The 19,322-nt window shown below is 32.3% G+C and overlaps 1 protein-coding gene across 7 annotated transcripts in view; it reads right to left on the minus strand.

Moving 5' to 3' along the window:
* LOC143222282 (scm-like with four MBT domains protein 2) overlaps window positions 1-18,975 on the minus strand; it is an 82,524-nt gene extending 63,549 nt beyond the window's left edge. Inside the window, exons 1-2 of one of the 7 annotated variants that reach the window (XM_076448590.1) lie at window positions 18,898-18,975; window positions 10,696-10,747 (exon numbers count right to left, since the gene is read on the minus strand). Coding sequence is in view for 3 of the 7 variants with exons in the window: in XM_076448591.1 (XP_076304706.1) it covers window positions 10,696-10,747; window positions 18,519-18,572 (106 nt within the window). In the remaining 4 variants the exon portion in view is untranslated. Of the gene's footprint in view, window positions 1-10,695; window positions 10,748-17,976; window positions 18,450-18,518; window positions 18,588-18,897 lie in introns of those variants that run through there. The other 6 variants (XM_076448591.1, XM_076448589.1, XM_076448592.1 and 3 more) reach the window with 6 other exon arrangements.
* Between the last annotated feature and the right edge of the window lie 347 nt (window positions 18,976-19,322).

The following is a 19,322-nucleotide window of genomic DNA, read 5'->3' on the forward strand; positions in this document are numbered from 1 at the left end:
CTAGGGATAGTTCAAATACCAGCCTATAAAAAAAGTACCACAATGGATACATTAGATGGGCAACAAAAGACACAAATCTACTGAATCTGGTGAGATGTTATTCTTGATGTCCGTCTGGTCTAAGTGTTTGCTATTGAGTGTGCAATGTTTCACATGTGCTTGCAAATATATTTTTATTGTGCAGCTTTCAAGAGTTTAAATATATTTTGTTTTTAATCCCATAATATGGATAAGTAGATAATTCGAAAATAAAGGAATCCAGATGATAGTAAACACTCAGAAAATAAAGACAATTTAAATGATTCAAGCATTACTACTGAAAAAAAAAGGTGTTTGACTGGAAAAACGTGAAATGAAAATTTAATGAAAGTTGGGAGTTAATATTTGCAGTGATGGAAGCATATAATAAGCCAGTGTGTTTTTTGTGTAATACTATTTGTTGGTAAAAGAGTAGTCCAAGAGTTGGTAGTGGGTGGTGATGACTAGCTACCTTCCCTCTAGTTTTACACTGAAAAATTAGGGACAGCTAGCGCAGATAGCATCCATGTAGGTTTGCACAAAATTAAAAAAAAAAAATCAAACAAACAGTAAATTGTGTATTTCATGTTTTTATACTTATTGTTTTTTGGCCCTCTAAGATTAACTTTCAAGGAAAATTTTCATTGGCCCATAATTTTCCTAAGTCCTAGGTACTGTATACAACTTTAAGCAACACTTTAACAATTTTCACAATGAATTTGACGTAAAAGTTCTAGTTGATATCAAAAATTGTATGAATTAAATTAGCCGTCTGAAAGCACAATTTTATGAACAAAAGGGAGGCCTAAAAAGATGTTTGTCATCGATAGAACTAGTTATGTTAGCTAGCTGTAGAGTAGCTTAAATTCTAGCTAAAAAAAAATCATTTTCTGATGCTGAACAAGTAAAAGAAATGTTGATTGTGGTCATTGAAACTTTGTTGGAGGATTATGATTGAAAAATAAAAGATATTCTTCAAAATGTAAATAATTTGCAATTAAGTCAAAGAACAATTGTCTGTAGAATGCTAGAGTTAATGAAAGACATAGAAATTCAGTTGCTTAAACAACTAAAAGACTGTTTGTATTTTTCTTTAGCACCATATGAATCAACAGATATTAGTAACACTGCACAGTTGATATTTTAAGTTTGATACATAATTTCAAACCTTTAAGTGAGGGAAGAAATGCTTGGCCTTTGTCGATTAAGAGATTGAACATGTGAAAAAACATTTTTGAAAACTTTCTTGAAATGTCAAAAAAATTCAATCTGGATTTTAAAAAAACTGTTTTCTCTCACAACAAATGGTGCTCCTGCCATAACTGGGGCAAAAATTAAGATTTGTTTCTCTTTCAAAGCAGCATTTAATTGAAAATAATGTGACGTCCACACTGCCATCTTTACATTGCATTTTGCATCATGAAAATTTATGTGCTCAGATGTCTAAAAGCAATGAATTGAAAAATTTGAGGGATATTGTTGTAAAAATTGTAAATTATATTAGAAGTGGAAGCTCTCTCATCCATTGACAGTTTGTTGAGTCTTTGAATAAAAGCAGTGACTGTACTTTTGATGATCTTACTGATTTTGCAAATGTAAGATGATTAAGTAGAAGAAAAGTCTTGGAATCATTTACTTCCTTATTTCCTCAAATAAAAGAGTATCTTGTTGAAAAAGGTAAGATTGAAAATTTCCATGAAACTGAAACTTTCTGTGCAACATGATGACTCACTTGAATAATTTGAATACAAAGCTTCAGGGAAGAGGTAAAATAATGAGCAAGCAATCACAGTTTATTCATAAATTTCAATTAAAGCTAAACCTTCTTGTGGAACAATTACAAAAGAATGATTTGACACACTTTTGCAAAGCTGAATAGTTTTCTAGAAAATAATAAGGACTATGATTTCTCTGATGCTAAATATGATCTCTATGTAAACTGGATCAAAAATCTATCTAAAAAATTTGAATCACCTTTCTCTGAATTTAAAAATTTGAAATTGAAATTTGAATTTTTGCATGATCCATTTCAATTTGACTAAGGAAATTTCAGTAAGGAAATTATATCTTTTTTCTCTTTGGATAAGTGTAGATTTGAAGATGAGATGCTTACCCTGCAAAGTGTAGAACACATAAAAGGTAAACAAAAATGTTCTATTAGTGAGATGTGGCTCACTATTCTCACAAATGAGAGTCTTCCAAAGTTAAAGATAGCCATTTCAAAATTATTTTCCATGTCTGAATCCACATGGGTGTGTGAGCCAACATTTCCTATGCTAGATTTTCTCAAGTCTAGCTACAGATCTAGGCTTACTAACATAAATTTAGAGGCAGAGCTAAGATGCTATTCAGCATAGATAATAAGCCAAATATCACATCAGTTTTCACATTGAAGGTTAGTTGAAGTGCAATTATTTTGATTAAACTAACATCTTTCATTATGTTTTTTGAATATTGTGGCCAATGTTGTTTTCATTAACCACAGTTGTGGCCACTATGAAAAATGAGTTGTCCACCCCTGGTATATAGTCAAGACTAATACCACAAAAGGAGTGAGAGGGAGCAATGTAATACCTCCAGGCTTGATAGAACAGAGCAAACAATAAGGTTACAACTTCTTGCAAAGATGAGAAACAGATGGCAAAAGAATTGCATAGAATAATGTATCCTCTTTCTTGATTGCCAGAGACTTAGTAATAAAAAAAACCTATCAGGGTATAGCAGAATCTAAGGGGAGAGCTAAAGAGTCCTACAAACATACTAACAACTTCAACTTATCACATTAGCATGCCAACATTAACATAAATACTCATTAAGGGAAAGACAATATATAATATTAAAGGTTTGATTAGTTGTTGAGACAAGGTTTGTAATGCCACCCCAATATCCTGGTTAAGTAATTGAAAAGGCTGTTTGGGAAGAATACTAGATAACACTGGAGAGTTCAAAACCTTTAGATGTTTAGAATAACTAAGAGTAATTGAAAAAGTTGTCTGACCTAAGCAACAGACAAAGCTAGATCCAAATGAAGACCAAACCAAGATAAAGTGGACACATTTGGTAATGTGGGTACAAACTTCTTGTGAGGTACACACTGAGCAACTTGAGATGTGAAACCCCAAAGGGCTTGGAAAATATTGGTGTAGAATGTGGGGGTGAGGATGCCTCAAAAATGACAGCCAAAGAGGAAGGTGCACAGGTGGACTCACTTGAAGATACTGTAGAAGAGGAAATCATGGTTAGGCTAGCAAATCTGAGGCTAAAAACAACTCACAAGTAAAGAATTAAAACAAAGCCAGTAACAGATGAACTGGGGGAAAAACACAGATGTGGAATCCAATCAGGACTAAATGCAACTAACACCAAAGCATGAAGATAAGATACTGGAGACTTAAAAGCTTGTAGTTGGCCAAAAGAAATCATTGGAAGCCCAAATTGAGACCAAATATATTGGAAAACCTTACAATGGAGAATCTATTTGGTCAGAAGAAAGTGAAAGCTGAAACTGATAATCTAAGGAATTCAACACCTCAAGAAAATAGCAAGCCAGAAGACTGATATGAGAGAAATAAACCACATAGATAAAGAGGGAAACTTGAAAAACAGCCCCATGAATGAATGTATTCATGATAGTAAAATTAAAAGTCCACTGTGAAATTAATAAAATGTCTCATGAGGATATGCCCCTGCAAGAGAACTACACCCTGCACTATTGCCTTTTGCACAGCAAGAAAATTTAAATTACTGATGCAGAAAGAAGTTATGTTTTCCATTCATATACCCTGGATTACCTGACCTTTACTATATGCACCTCATCCCACAAAAGAAGTATCAGTGAAGAGACAAACTTGGGACAAAGAAGCAGTGGAGATGTATAGAAACATACACACAGATACAGATATGTACACAAACACATGCATGTGTGCACTAATGATAGAGTTGATCCAAACCAAACACCACTCAAAAAACAAAGATGTTGCTCCTGATGAAAGACAATGGAAAATCCAGTGAAATGAAAGTATAGATTCATTAATTTAATTGGGACTACTGAAGGGATAATGTGTTCTCATCCCAATATTTCAAAGATTCTAGGGAAGCCCACAAACTCAAAAAGATAGAACCATAAGTAAGAGCCGAACTGCTTGTTCCACAGCCTGGAACTAGATGAGATGTGGCTGAGCCAGGCTTAATACATGGTGAAACCTTATACACTCAAGCAGAAGACATTTGGTGCTGATATTGCACCAAAGGCTAGATCCCTGAACTATAGAAGCTGATCCCTGTATATGAAACATAGAGAAAGGCAACTTGAATTCACTATGAAAATGTAAAGAAATGGCTCAGCAGCCTCAAATTTGAACATCCACAAATCTGGTTAAGAATGCCAACAAAAGGTGAGAAAGGATACTATTGTGGATCTGGGAGGATCGAAAAATGTGTTGAGATAAAAACAATGATTGTTCACCAATCTCCCCTTGACCCAGAAACAACAAAATAAATGGGAACAACAACCCCAGACGGACAGGATCAACTGTGACTACTATCCTCACGACCAGTAACTCTGATACTTGTGAAACTAAAATCCACACCACACAGTTCAAGTAGGGGTAGAAATACCATATTGGTAGGATAATGGAGGTTGAGAATTGAATGAAAAATACAATTCAACACCAGAACCTAAAGTACCCATGGATCTGCAGTTGAAAGAATACCAGGTGTCTCTCAATAGTTGTAACCTCCCTCTAATGGATCCACTCAACATAGGCAGATACTGATGCCAATGATGTCAGCTGGCCTGACTGGAGGATCCCAAAAACTAAGATATGAATCAATGATGTAAATTCGTGACAAAAACACCCCTGGTAGATCCATACACATCAAGTGATGATAAAAAGAAGCCACTTGTAATACACAGAGAGGCTACAGCAGATATGCAAACTCCTTCCACCAAGGTATCTCTACAGAAGGAACAAAAGTAGTCAATCTGACCACAAAAGACCCCATTTGTCTGCAACTTGAAGTGGGGGCCATTGACAGGCTGCCAACAACTTGCAGGGGGAAAAAACATTACAGAGCAAAAGTGAGGATCAAACAAATACACGAAAATGTGGTTGGTTTAAAGTGATCATATAAACTGTCCTGGAACCCCACATATCATAAAAAAAATTGTCTGTAGAAGCAAAATATACATCCACTAGGAGTGGAAAGTCAAAGTATACAGACATGTGAGGGTACAAGGTGTATCAACCCCATTATGAAATAAGACATTAAGTCTCCCAGCATGAACCAGAAATATCAAGTAAAGGAAGAAAACCTAAGTAGTCCCCCCCACACATCTTTTCACCAAAAAGGTAGGTGCAGACTCAAAGAGCACAAAGTAAAGCCGTAAATTTTTACAAACACAAGCAACACTGAATAAATGGAGTAGGAGATGTTTGATCCAAATTGGACTCATGAGAAGGCTTCAGAAAAACAGTCTATATTCTCTCAACAAAAAAACAACTTCAGAACCCCTCTAGAAAAAACACCCATATTTATGTATCCATCTACCAACTAATCAAAACACCAGTAGCCTCAACTAAGAGTTACCTCCTCCTCAACCATAGAGAGACACTAAAGGAGGAATAGAGGGGGTTGTATTGGTCACCATACTGATAACGATGATACAGGAATTTAGACTCACAAGTATCATGTTTGTTTTTTAATTTTTTTGTAAAGGAATCTAAATTTATGTGGAAATCACAATCCATAATGGCATGAAGCATAGAACTTTGTCAAAGAAAACCATGGCCAACAATCTGCTGAGAAAAAGTGATTACAGTACTATGACAGAGGGTACACTGACACAGAGATTTGCAAATTAGATGCTGCCAAGGGTGTTTATATGGGTTATAAAAGATTGGAGAAAGCAAGACCAATGCTTAGATAGGCAAAGCCAACACTGAGGAATAGCTATAGTAGCAACTGAAGGTAAGTATGTTTTAGAAGATATGAAATTTTGGGTAGACTATAAACATGACCTACCTCCTTAACTTCTTGTTTTGAAAGAATGAAATGGCATTGCAACACTTGAAAATAGCTGAGAAAGCCATCAGAGAACAATCTGAGTTTTTAATTGTTAATTAACATGTCATATGCACATGTAAGCATATATGAGGGAGCATTTCCAAAAATAGAAAGAAGTGAAAGAAGCCAGTGTACATTGATTCAGTACATGACCAATATATCAGCAAACAAAAAATGATACAAGGTTCTTAGTTTACATTCTAGTTTGTCAATATCAGTAATTCAAGTTCCTAATCTGTACAAAACAATAAACTTAGTAATTTGACACCACAAACTTCTAATTTGAACCATATATCATGTGACACACTAAAATTGATGTTTAGGTATGTTTTCTAATATTTATTAGCTTAATACTATATAATTCTAAAATCTGAAATTATAATTTACATTTCAAATCCCAAAGTCTGAGGAGCAGATGTATTAGGTCAGAGTTGGCAAATGTTTCTAACTGGCAGTGGGAGGATAAATGAAAAAGTTCGACAATCATGTTGGATAAGGCATGACTGTCCCTTCATATAACTCAGAAGTTCCCTACATGAACTACAAGAAGCATGAAAAGAAAGAAAATTAAAAATTTGCTCTCAGACCTTTCAGCCATCAATTAAGGTGCAGGCTGAAAAGTAGCCTGGAAAAGACCTAAACATTACACTCTCGATAAACCAAATGAAGAAATCAAATCAAAGACAGTTTATGCCTAAAATGATGTCCTGTTTGTTTTTATATGTCAGTTAAAGGCTGTCTTGATTAATATTGATTGGCACAACATTTGCTCAGATAAGTTTGTTTTGTTAAAGCAAAACAATGTTGGGCTATCTCTTGTGTCCCCCATAGGAAAGCAAATCTCAGATTCTAGAAATGCAAGTGTGTAAACTCACCACTATCCCATAAGGGGACTAAAAATCCATCAGACTAAAAGAAGACATAGGAAAAACAAATCTAAATTATCTCCAGAATGTCAATCTTGATTGCAACCTCAGACCACCCTAGAAGAACATCACAGAACTGAATATATGTCTCCATCTCACTACAAATAAGACCACTGACAGTCTCAAATAAAAATGACCCCTCCACCTGATTGTTGTACAATACTAGATATCAGAGGTGGGATAGTAAAAACTTGATTTGCTTCTGTGTCTGACATAATAACTGAGGAATTCATATTGTAAATCAGCTTACCAACTGGAATTTATTATTATTATGAAAATCAACTAGATAACACATATAACATTAAGAATATCTCCAAATGATCATAATACTGGGAAACACATCAGTGACATTTTGTCAAGAAAAAGTGAAAACTATCTGAATGAGGTGCTTATATACAGCATCAGGATAGAGGGTGCATTGATGTTGGTGGAGAATGTCATGTGAAAAATATCTCTAAGGGCAAGTGGGTGGGTTATAAAAGACTGGAGCAAGCAAGAAAAAATCAGGACAAAGCTCAGACGAGCAAAGTAAGAAACCCAGGCAGTGGAGTAATAGTTATAATTGTAGAAAGAGGTACTTATATTTTGAAACTAATCTCTCTTCATCCCTTGTTCTTCTTCAGAGAAATACTGTGAAACATTAAACTTCTTTTACTTATCTACAATCAGTCTCATTAGAACTACAAAAGATTCTATGACAGCAGGAGCTATAACACAACATTTTTATGGAAATGACAATATCCAGTGTGTCAAAATGCTCTTGAAATACATAATAGATTAATAAAAAGAGCAGGTGTGATACATGTACTGAAAACAAACTAGAACTGGAATTAACTAGAAAACATATCATACAGCAAGTATGTATTCCTTACACAACAAAATATTTACTTTTAATAAGCCTCAGTACTCTTTAAAATTAAACATTTTGTTTTATTTCATAAGAAAGAAAGAATTTTAAAGGAGAATGCAGTAATAACCAACTTATTATGAAATCCCTAACACGTGATTTTACCAGGTAGTTTAGATTACTGCAATTACTTAGTATCAACCAAATTAATCTTTACACAGCACTCAGATGTTACAGACTAAACATGAATAAAATTCATCCATACAGCAGAAGTATGTTTAACTTTGAAAAAAACTATATAAATGTTGATTACTGATTATTAACCCATCACAAACATATAATTCTCTTTGTTTCCTTCAATTAAATCAGTTTAAGGATTGCAAAATTTTATAAATCATGACAAAAAGGTTTCATAATTTACGTGTAATAAAAAGAACCATATGAAAAGAACATCTTTCAAGGAAAAACAGGTTATCTAAAAACAATCACATTCAACAATTCACCACAGATATATACTTTGAAACACATGATCTTGAGTTAATACACACAAAAATCATTCTCCAACTCTGAAAGACATAAGAGTGATTAAACATACTTGTTGCATTTCAGAAAGCCACAGAAACCTTTATAATTATACTGCTTTGCAATTTCAAACAAAGCTCCATCACACCTGTTCTGTAGAAGTTTTCTATTTGATTTAATTTAGTGTTACATCTATCTTATCAGTTGCCCAATAAAAAATGTCCACCTGAAAATCACTGTGAAGATAACAAAACTTTTTATTTTAGCTTTGAAAGTTAAAGAAATGTCAATTAATATAAACATAAAATATAAACTGCTGAAACAACAGGTCCTCAAAAATAAATTCAGAGCATGTGTATTCTTATGGAGCTTAACTTTATCACTACAGACAGTAATATCTGACAAACCTCTCTTATTTGTTCAGAACTGGCATCAAATTTGAAAACATATATATAATAATACCATTTAAAAAAGAAAAAGGATTTCTTAGACTTAAATTTGATAAAAATTACTACACTGTACTTAGTATATGTATCTCAGAATGGCTGGTATGGGTATTAACACTTTTACTGATAAGGAGAGAACAATGTTTTGACTTTCCTAGGTTATTTTCAGGTTAAGAAAGAGAGAGCTTGAATGTGACCATTGATTTACACGTCTTAGGAATGAGAGTATAAACGGGTACCAGATTGTAGGGGGCATTGCAGGTGGATGTTAGGCTATTAATTAGTATAAGTATAAAGGTGTTCCTTTATATTAGTTTAATTTTGGTTTTAGTTGCTGTAGTTGGGCTTTTTTTATTTTGCATTTGTTTATATTTGTTTCCCTACTTAACATCTGGGTGTTTTCTATGGTTATGTTGTGTTTATTTGATTTGCAGTGTTCAAAAACATGTGAAGATGTTTTTTGTGTTCCTTGAATGTAGTTTCCATTTTTCTGCTTGTTTCTCCAATATAAAAGTCATGGCAGTTGTTACATTGTATTTTATAAATTAAGTTTATCAGTGTAGTTTTTACATTGTATGGACTTCAGTTTTGTACTTGGTTTTTAAATAAATTGGGTGTTTACTGGAATGTTAAGTTTTTCCAAATGTTGGTTATTTTGTCACTGATGTCAGGAACATATGGTATGCAGCAGTATAAGGTTTTGTATAGTGTTGTATCTTGGGATTTATTGTTGTTTGGTTGTTGGTGGTATAGATGTGTGCGTATATTTGTTTCTATGGGTTTTTGAAGAAATTTGTTGATGCTGATGAAGTGTTATTTTATTTTGTTGATTTCCTTGTTAATTTTATCGGGTGAGCATAGTTTTGTGGCTGTGTTTATTTGGCTTGTTGATATGTTGAGTTTTTGTTTTGTTTCATGTGCTGAGTCCCAGAGAATGTATGATACAGTATGGGTGATTTTTTTCTATGGATTTCTGTTTTGAATTGTGTATCAGTTCTAGTGATTTTGAGGTTAAGAAATACTATTTGGCTAGTTTTTTCCTGTTCACAGGTGAACACTGCAAATCAAATAAACACAACATAACCATAGAAAACATCCAGATATTAAGTAGGGAAACAAATGTAAACAAACACAAAATCAAAGATTCTATTTAGTTATACAGAATGTCACTTCTGTGATGCTAGTTTCAAATTAAACACTAGTACACTTTCTACATCATAGAATAAGATCCAAATAACTATGCATGCTCAACAGCACTTTGCATTAAAAAAAGAGTACAGATGGCACAAAGATGAACTTAGTGAAAACAAGTACTGATACACTACATACAATAAACAAATGAATTAACAAGTTTAAGTATAAATGAGGAATTTATGTTGACCTGTTTTTTTAGAATAATATTGTAAGAGATAACACCTGAATATGCTTATATTACCAACTGCTACACCTACTTTAATATTTGTATAATAATGGTAAATTAAGCTTTACTTATGGGAATATTACAAAAGGATGATATATAATAACAGCCTTCTTCATTAAATGTTCATTAAATCTCATACTGACAATAGCATGTAAGAAATATATCCAATTCACACGTTCAGCTCCCAAAAGTTCTACACAAAGAGAACTGTGACTCTATTCACACTTCCGAATTATATATACACATATATGTGCAAGTATAATTTTAAAATGTACAGTTGAACTTATTACTGCAAACAAATACAATAAATGTAAAGCAATCTATTAGATCTGTTTATACCTTTTTGATAATGAAAAATGAAAGTTTAAAACAATCATAGAATAGATTATAGAGGCTTTAAAACTGCTGAAATAATTTATCAATTTAATGACAAAATAGTTGATATCTCACCTTTTTCTAGAAGATCAATGCCTAAGTCACTTTCCATTGAATATGATGGTACCTGTTAATAACAACTGTGCTTAGAATTTATATACATTAAAAATATGCTATAATTACAAAAAAAGAAACTGAAAATGCTGATTCAGTATATTATTACCTACATAAACTGTAAATAAAAGTTTTTATAAAAATCAAATATATCTACGATCTAGGAGTACATGCATATATCAAAACTAGTAGCAGTGTCTGAATGACAATATATTAGTAAAACTGTAATTAACATGAAAGCCTGTTTCATCTATGGATAACTGTGATAAAAATTAGCATCCCTTTCCTCAATTTAGAGGCCAAAAATAATTCTAAAAAATATCTACAAAATAAGAGATCAACTAGTCCCATTGAGGTCTATACAATGTTTACAAGTATTTGAAAAAAAATGTTTTACTCTGTTTGATGATTTTGTAACTTATATTTTTAATGCTTTAACTTCAGTGCTTGCTAATGACTTTGTTATAACATTAATGTCAAGAATCTAGTAATTTTAGGCAGTGTAAAAAGTTGCATTATTAATAAATACAATTTAGCAGTAAATCAAGTTAATACAAATTTAGTGATGTATTTGGTGATTAATACTGTTTATTATTTGTAGTGACAGTTATCATGTCTATTAAGTTACTTTATTGATTATCAAAGAAATTCTGTAACTGCAAGTCTATTTATAAAACAGGTATAGTAACATTAGCAAAGAACTTCTTCTACATGTTTGGGAACTTTGACAACATTTTTGTGTCAAACTAAACATAGCCTGTAAGAAATTTTGAGAGGAAATAAACTAGTTTCTTATCATTAAGTTAATCTGGACTTTTAGTATTATTTCTATTAAGTATCTAAAAGCAATCTAGCTAAGACAGAAAACATTGTAGCACTGATGTCAAAAACAGGATTATTTTTGTAAAAATAAATGGTAGCAATTTCCTACATTAAAAATATATTATCAATAGATACTTACCTCTTTTCACACAATAGTTTTCCTAGGTTTCTACTGCCCTCTATATGCACAATTTTTGCTCACCACTAGCATTAAAGATACCACTTAACACCATGTGTTTATAAGTGGTATAGCTGCATTATAGCATGTGACAACTCTCCATCAATAAAAATGTAACACAACCCACTAGTTCAAATAACTATCTCTTTTCTCTAGAGCATAATCATCATTTCAAGATTAGATGAAAAATGATTCATTATAAGTGGGGAGGATAAAGTATGGATGAAGATATGTATTAATTAGAAATACATTCTCAGTGCAGGAAAATATTAACTTCCAATAAGATATCTCATAAGAGGATGTGGACATCTGAAAAGAAGAGACAACTATAAGATGAAGAAAGTGTGCAATGATAGTAAATGGGGTAGTTCACACACCAGTTTGCATGAACTCCTCTTATGGATATTGGAAGTGAAGAGCCAGATAGAAAAGAGAGTCAAATGTGGCGAGAAAGTGTGAAAGAGTCATTGTGAATCAACATCCAATGAAACATGTGCTAAATAGATAAGATGCTGTAGTCATCACTTGAGAGTAACAGTAGAAATATCTTGAGATTATGAGAAATTCCAAAGAATACATAGATTATGTGAGTATAAACCACGAAAGGAAGCATAACAGCCCATTTGTTTATTATTAAGCACTAAGCTACCTGTGCTCTACCTATTACAGGTATTAAAACCCAGTTTCTACCAGTAGAAGTCTACAGACATACCACTGTGAGGCAGAACAGGCCAAAGAACAATGAAGCAATATGGATAGGACAGAGAAAATTATTTGGAACAGAATGAGAATAATGTTGAGAAAATGAAAGTAAGAATATGGGAAGCAGCAATGACATACACATCATATATTCTATGATCACAGGCAAAAAAAAAAAAAGGAAGAAGTAGGACTCAAATAAAAGATGGTACAAGGAAAGAGACACTAAAGAGTCAAAGAGGGTAAGGGTATGCAGGTCCAAATCAGGAAGGACTGCAACACAAGAAAAATGAAGGTAGCAAATCCAATAAAAATGCACAGTAAAGAAAGAAGAAAAGAGAACATGACAATAATAAAACCTGAGAGTATTAGATATAGAAATCCACTAACAAGCCATGGTCAAAGGCAATTACCCTCATTTGATCTGCCAATGAAAAATAAATCATAAAAATTAGTGATAAAAGGGAATGAAATGGAGAAAATATGAAGCAGAGATCAATTATGGAATATGTATCCTTGTTGTGGATATATATAAAGAGAGAGGGAAAACAAATTGAACAAGAAAGAAGTAAAGGTACACATAAAAAAGTGCAAAATGTATCACAAGGCACCAGACCAAAGCCATATGTGAAGTTAGAATGACAACAATGCTAGATGGGCAAGGAAGGTTGAAGGAGTGCAGAGAGTGACAGAGGAGAGAACAGAAACAAGTGCAATAGAAGTAACCAGGATTGAGCAGGACTGTAAGAAGAGTAGAGTGTCCAGAATGAGGGAAACAACATGTAGAAGGGTATGCATGGAGAAAAAATTTGGGGCAGTCCTAAAGCTGGGGGAAGAGGAACAGGCACCAGAAAATAGGGAAGTCGAGTGTCAAGAAAAGTGTCCAGATGAGAGCACAGTAACAAGCTATTAGATGAACTTATATAGAATGAGCCCAGAAAAAGAATTCAATAGTGTGAAAACAGGAAGCTCAAGACAAAGTGTTCCCCTGATGAATGAGAAGGAAACATATATATGCAGACTTGAATGAGACATATAAAAACCATCCTAAACAAAAACTGAAAATTTGAAGTACCACCAAAAATTCTAAGATATGGATTTGAAGAAATTATTTACCACGGTACTAATGACCCAAGTTCCTTTGAGAGTTAAGAAATGTTCCCCCAACATCTTAAAAGTGGCATCTGGAAATAGAAGGATAAATAAATGAGAGGATGAAGAATACCCACTATGGGAACGGTTTTATACAAGATTCCATAGAAGCTCAAGGCCCCAAAAGAGAAAGAACCTCCTGCACAGTGAGGAAAACAGAAGATATAACAGCATAGGAAACCAACTGCTTGATGTCCCTCAAAAGAAGAGTTGATGAAAGTAGACAGAAGAAAGCATATGAAATATAAGAAAGACAGAAATAATAAGAGCATTGCAGCTCAACCAACTCTAGAAAATGATCCACCAAATAAAGAGTAAAAATGCCAAGTAAAGTAAATATATCACTGTAAAAAAGGTAAGTAAATAAGGATCCCAAAGGAATGTTAGATTGCTATGAAAACAAGGTTAAAAAAAGAAAAATAGTGTGTGTAAAATGAAGAAAGAGGAACAAATGACAGCAAATCTGACTCCAAAATCTAAAGAAAATACCCCAAAGTTTCGGAGTCAAGGAAAAGCAATACACCACAAAGTCATGACTAGTCATTTGAGGTAACAAAGGAAAGAGGACAAGATATGTATATTCCAAATTAGTGGTAAATAATAATTGAATATATAATAAACATACCTGAGAAACTTAGTCACAAAATAAGGCTGAGGTACAATTAAGAAAAAAATAGGTTTAAGATGAAGCAAAGATATGTTAAAATAAAAATCAGCAAAATCTTTCCCATCATAAATGAGAAACATAGGCAGAAATATGTAAGGGACAAAAGAAAGCTCAGGTCAAACAAAAGATTCCACCAACTGCCACACAAAAGACATTACCCATCCCACTCCAATACCAATACAGTTGGTAGGCCAGTATGAACAAAATAGTATTGCTTCACATCAAGCAAAGTAGAAGTTACTGAAACTTGTGAAACAATGTCTTTGTAGATGCTTCCACTGTAAAATGCCTAATTCTAGAAACTTCATGAGTAAAAAAAGAAAAAAACAACAACAATGCACATCATTACACACAAATGCCAAATCGAGAATTGATGATTGTGTTCTACAGTATGGAAGAAGACAGTTGTAATAGGAGGGTATATTGCACTCTTACTGGTGGAAGGTTGTTGCATCCTAATTTGCATGCTACAATGCAGCTATACCATTAAACGTATATCAGGTGGGAGCCTCAAAGCTAGTGGTGAAATTTGTGCATATAAAGGGCAGTAAAAATTGAGGAAAGCTACTATGTAAGCAAAAGTAAGGTACTGTGTCGGAACAGAACTTTGACTAAACTTCAAATGTCAAGATATTCACAAGAGTAAAGAGCAAAATAGAAAACCTGCTGAAGATGAGAGAAAAACAAACAGAAAAAAACAGAGCATTGACAGAGGATGAAGGAAAATGGCACAAAATTCAAGAAAATAAAGAAGTAAGAGATGGGAATTTAAAATATAATTAAAAGACAGAATTTAAATAAAAATTAAGAATAAGTATAAGCAGGATAGAAGATCAATGAAACTACTGGAAACCAAAATAGTGATTACAACAATAATTAAGATTGAAAAAGCACAGAAAGAAAAACAATGAAGTATGAAAAGGTTGTAATGACAAAGCTGAAACAGTATAGAAAGAAATCAACAAAATGCAGAATGTCTGTAATTTCAAAATCAAAGAAATCATTTACCAAATAAAACATTTGGAAAATGAAATAATGAATGTAAAGATAAATCTATTACACCTCTTTCTTTCTCTCTTTTTTTTTATACATCTGTTCAAGAATTTAAAACTAGATCACCATTTACTACAAAATAATAACACCTATTACCACTACTAGAATACATTACAGCAATAATATATTAATGTACAAATTTAAAATATTAACAAAAATTGATCAAAAAACTGAATTACAAATCACCCCAGCTTGTCACAAAAAATAATTCTACAACTCAATCTCAAAATAAATCTCGCCCAAACTTAGTGTTATAACTGAACACTACAAGCTAACAGCTAACAACATATACACAGAATTTGATCATTTCAGTATCTGAAAATTTTTCTAATGCCTAATGTTATTTTTTTAGGTAATGACTGCATGTTAACAAATAATAAAAATTCTCAATATTCATCATTTTATTTTTAACTGCATTAGAACTTCGTAAAAATTAAAATTGTCCAGTTTATTTATATAAACTGTTTTCAATCTAAAAGTGATAGTTAAGAGTTCGTGTTAGCCATGAATTTAAATAAAAAAGTTCAATTTATGAGTCAAATCTCAATAATAAAAAAATTAAGATTTCATGAGTATAAATAATCATGTATACAAGACCACCATCAGTATCACAAAGCTAATTATGCTTAGATACTAGTTTTCATGATATGGCTCTTGACAACAGATACTTTAAAATAAGAGTATTTGCTATGCCATTGTTTTAAGGTTATGATGTTTTTGTTACACTAAAATATTGCTACACACTTTTTCTTTCACTCAGTTCTTATAATTAACTATATCATACCAAGGGCTACCCAATTAAACAAACAGTTGAATACAGCCAGTCAAATGACTACATTTTATCACACATTTATCAGTACTTGTACACTTCAATAAGAAAATTATACAATTATTTTACCAGACATGATGCTTCAGGTATAAATTTTCCTGAAACAGAGAAAGTATATATTTATCTGTATAATTATTCTTTAAAACATTTATGAAATAAAGAAACTTATACAACTGAATGGTCTGAGATTAATGTAAACCACTGGTTGAAGTAACCTATAAGACATCTTAATATGGTTTTATTTTGCTCTTGATTTGGTTTTTGTCTTTTGTGGTTAGGACTGCAAGATAGAGGAGTGTTTAGCACTGGTCACATTATAGGCTCCCTCCCTTCCAATTAGAAAGTCCTGTCATAATACATTTGTCAATTTACAGTCCACTTAGTGTGATGTCATCTCTGATCTGAAACTACCAATTTGAGGGGTATCTGATTGGCAACAACTTGTTTATTGTTATACATGTCATTTAGTTATGTATTAATTATTTTATTTTGATTATGTATTATTATTATGTGTAAATTTTTACACCAAGTTCCCATTGTAAATAACAGAAAGATTACACTTTTAATATAAAGAAATAGAGGTGAATAATGCTAATTATTCTAATAACTACTAGAAACTTTAGCAACAATGCAAGCCCAATTTAACACCAACAATATGGCACATAATTGTAACTGTACAAACTAAGCAAATTAATCCCAGTTAATTACAGTATTCTCTACATAACTCAACTGTCTCTTTCTTTGCAGTGTTTTCCTGGGCCACAGAAACCAAATACCTTTGTGAAAACAGTATTACTTTAACAAAACTGGCTGGGCTTCACCTGTATGACTATCATATCTGGTGTTTTTTGTCTAACATCAGTGAACTTGAATACCTCACCATTTCAAAATATTGGAATACAACAATTATTCCTTTCACTTTGTAAAACACAAACTCTCAGGCTACATGCAAAAATGAAGTACTTTTCAGGGTCCAAGCTTAAATGAAAGGTTATTAAGCAGATTGTTAGACCTGTTGAACAGCTCTCATGGTAAAGGTGAATTGTTCATATCATTGATGAACTACAATTAAGATGGAAAGTAGCAGGATGTTTCTGAAAGCTAAAGTATTTCACAAAAACTATGTTAAACTAAATTTGCAACAGTGATGTGGGAGTTTCAGAACTGAAAGTATTTCCTGGGTTAATCCTTTAACTCCAACCTGCCCCTGCTAATATCAATGAGCCAATTTTGATTTACTGTTAATAACTAATGAGAATGTTATCACAAGGCATAAAGTGAAATGGGTTAGAATTTGGGGAACAGTGGTCATAGCATAATTAGTTTGATGTTTTGCTGCATGTTTAGATAAAAAAAAAATTCTAGTTCTTAACTTTTTGTACACCAATTCTATGGCCATAAGACAACATTTATCATTAGTGTATTGGAACACTGTATTGAAAGATGAAGTTGAGCAGACTTATAAATAAACACATTTAATAGGGAAGACATAGTGAATTTTCCCTCATCATGATGAAAACAAGTAAAGCTCACATGCAATCTCTAGTTTGTTACTTAACATTCACAATCAATGTCAACAAAAATGGTCAAAGCAAATTAGAAGACAACAGCTGTTACTTGTACATTAAAACTGACATTTGTTAGAATTAAACTTTGACTGCTATTCATCTCAAGTTACGTACTTTGTTTAAAATAATCATTAATGTACTCCATACAGTTTTGTGTGTGTGTGTGTGTGCAAACAAAACACACAAGTTCCGGTTCTTAAACTAAATCCAAAATTTGCTGCTCATACTTTCATCATACTAACACAAAATTTAAATAATAAAAAGATAATCTTACATATGAACTAAATGTGACAGCCTGGCGGTATACTTAGTCTTGGTTCAAAACAAATTTCCAAACTATTGAAACAATTAGGTACAGTAAATGCTTACTAACTGCAGTAGTACAGTATTTATTTTCTAACCCTATTATTATTATTAAGAATAACTAGTATGTAGTACTAACATTACACATATAATAATATAGTATAGCAAATACTGTCCATTCGCATTACTAGTTCTCGTACTGTTAGTATTACTATTATTATAACATAAAGCGCGCCTGAGCGCCGTGTCCATTTTTTAAATTATTCTTATTTCAAATTTACGATTATGATAGATTAACGGCAACTTACACATAAAAACGAATAACATAATCTCCGAAAAAGTAAAAAGTTACGATTGCGTTCTTCCTATAGCAACCTGGTTTTGTTTTTCAATCTCCGCAAATCAAACTTAAAAAAATAATTATATACAATATATATACTACTAATAATATGGAGTAAGCTATGAAGTTATTATAATATAAAAGAATAGCAACCTTGAAAAAAAAAGACTTACTAATACATCTGTTTCTAAAAAACACATATAATGAGATGATTTTTGCTGGATCATTTGACGAAATATTTATCACAAATAGTAATAAATTCAAACCTTTATCAACTTTAGCACTACTGACAGTAACATCTCAGACAAATACCTAAATTATTATATATTAAGGCATTATTATACTAGTATTAGTTTTTTCCTAACAAATAATAACAAAAAAGCCTAAATAACATCGCATTAAAAATAGCTTTTAACTCTTAATTACCTTCCTACTAAAATTAAATTTGGATATTAATACCCAGCTCCTACAGCGGCCACAGTTTTGGATTTTTGAATAATGTATGTCTAATTAGTATTATATAAAATTATTCTGTTCAATCTTGAATTATACCTTATCCAAAAGTAATAGTTGTTGTTACTGTTATAGATGTTCCCCGCTAGTAAAGCGGTAAATCTACGAATTTACAACGCTAAAATCAGAATTTCGATTCCACTGGGTGGACTCAGCAGATATCACGATGTGGCTTTGCTATAAAAAACACACACATAGTGTTATAGATAATTTTTCACTACCATATATTTTAACTTCACTTTTGATAATTGCTTTTTATTGGAATAACTTTATTATAAAAGTACTTTCGTACTTCTTAGAAGTGATAGATCAATAAAAGTATAATAATCAATAATCGACTACTTGTTGATGCCTTTGTTTGTTTAGAGTTAAGCATAAAACTACACCTTGGGATATCTATGCCCTGTCCACGACGAGTATCGAAATCTAGTTTCTTGGTGGGGGAGTTCGCAAATATACTGCTG

This window comes from Tachypleus tridentatus, chromosome 8 (assembly GCF_004210375.1).
Source record: "Tachypleus tridentatus isolate NWPU-2018 chromosome 8, ASM421037v1, whole genome shotgun sequence".
NCBI lineage: Eukaryota > Metazoa > Arthropoda > Merostomata > Xiphosura > Limulidae > Tachypleus > Tachypleus tridentatus.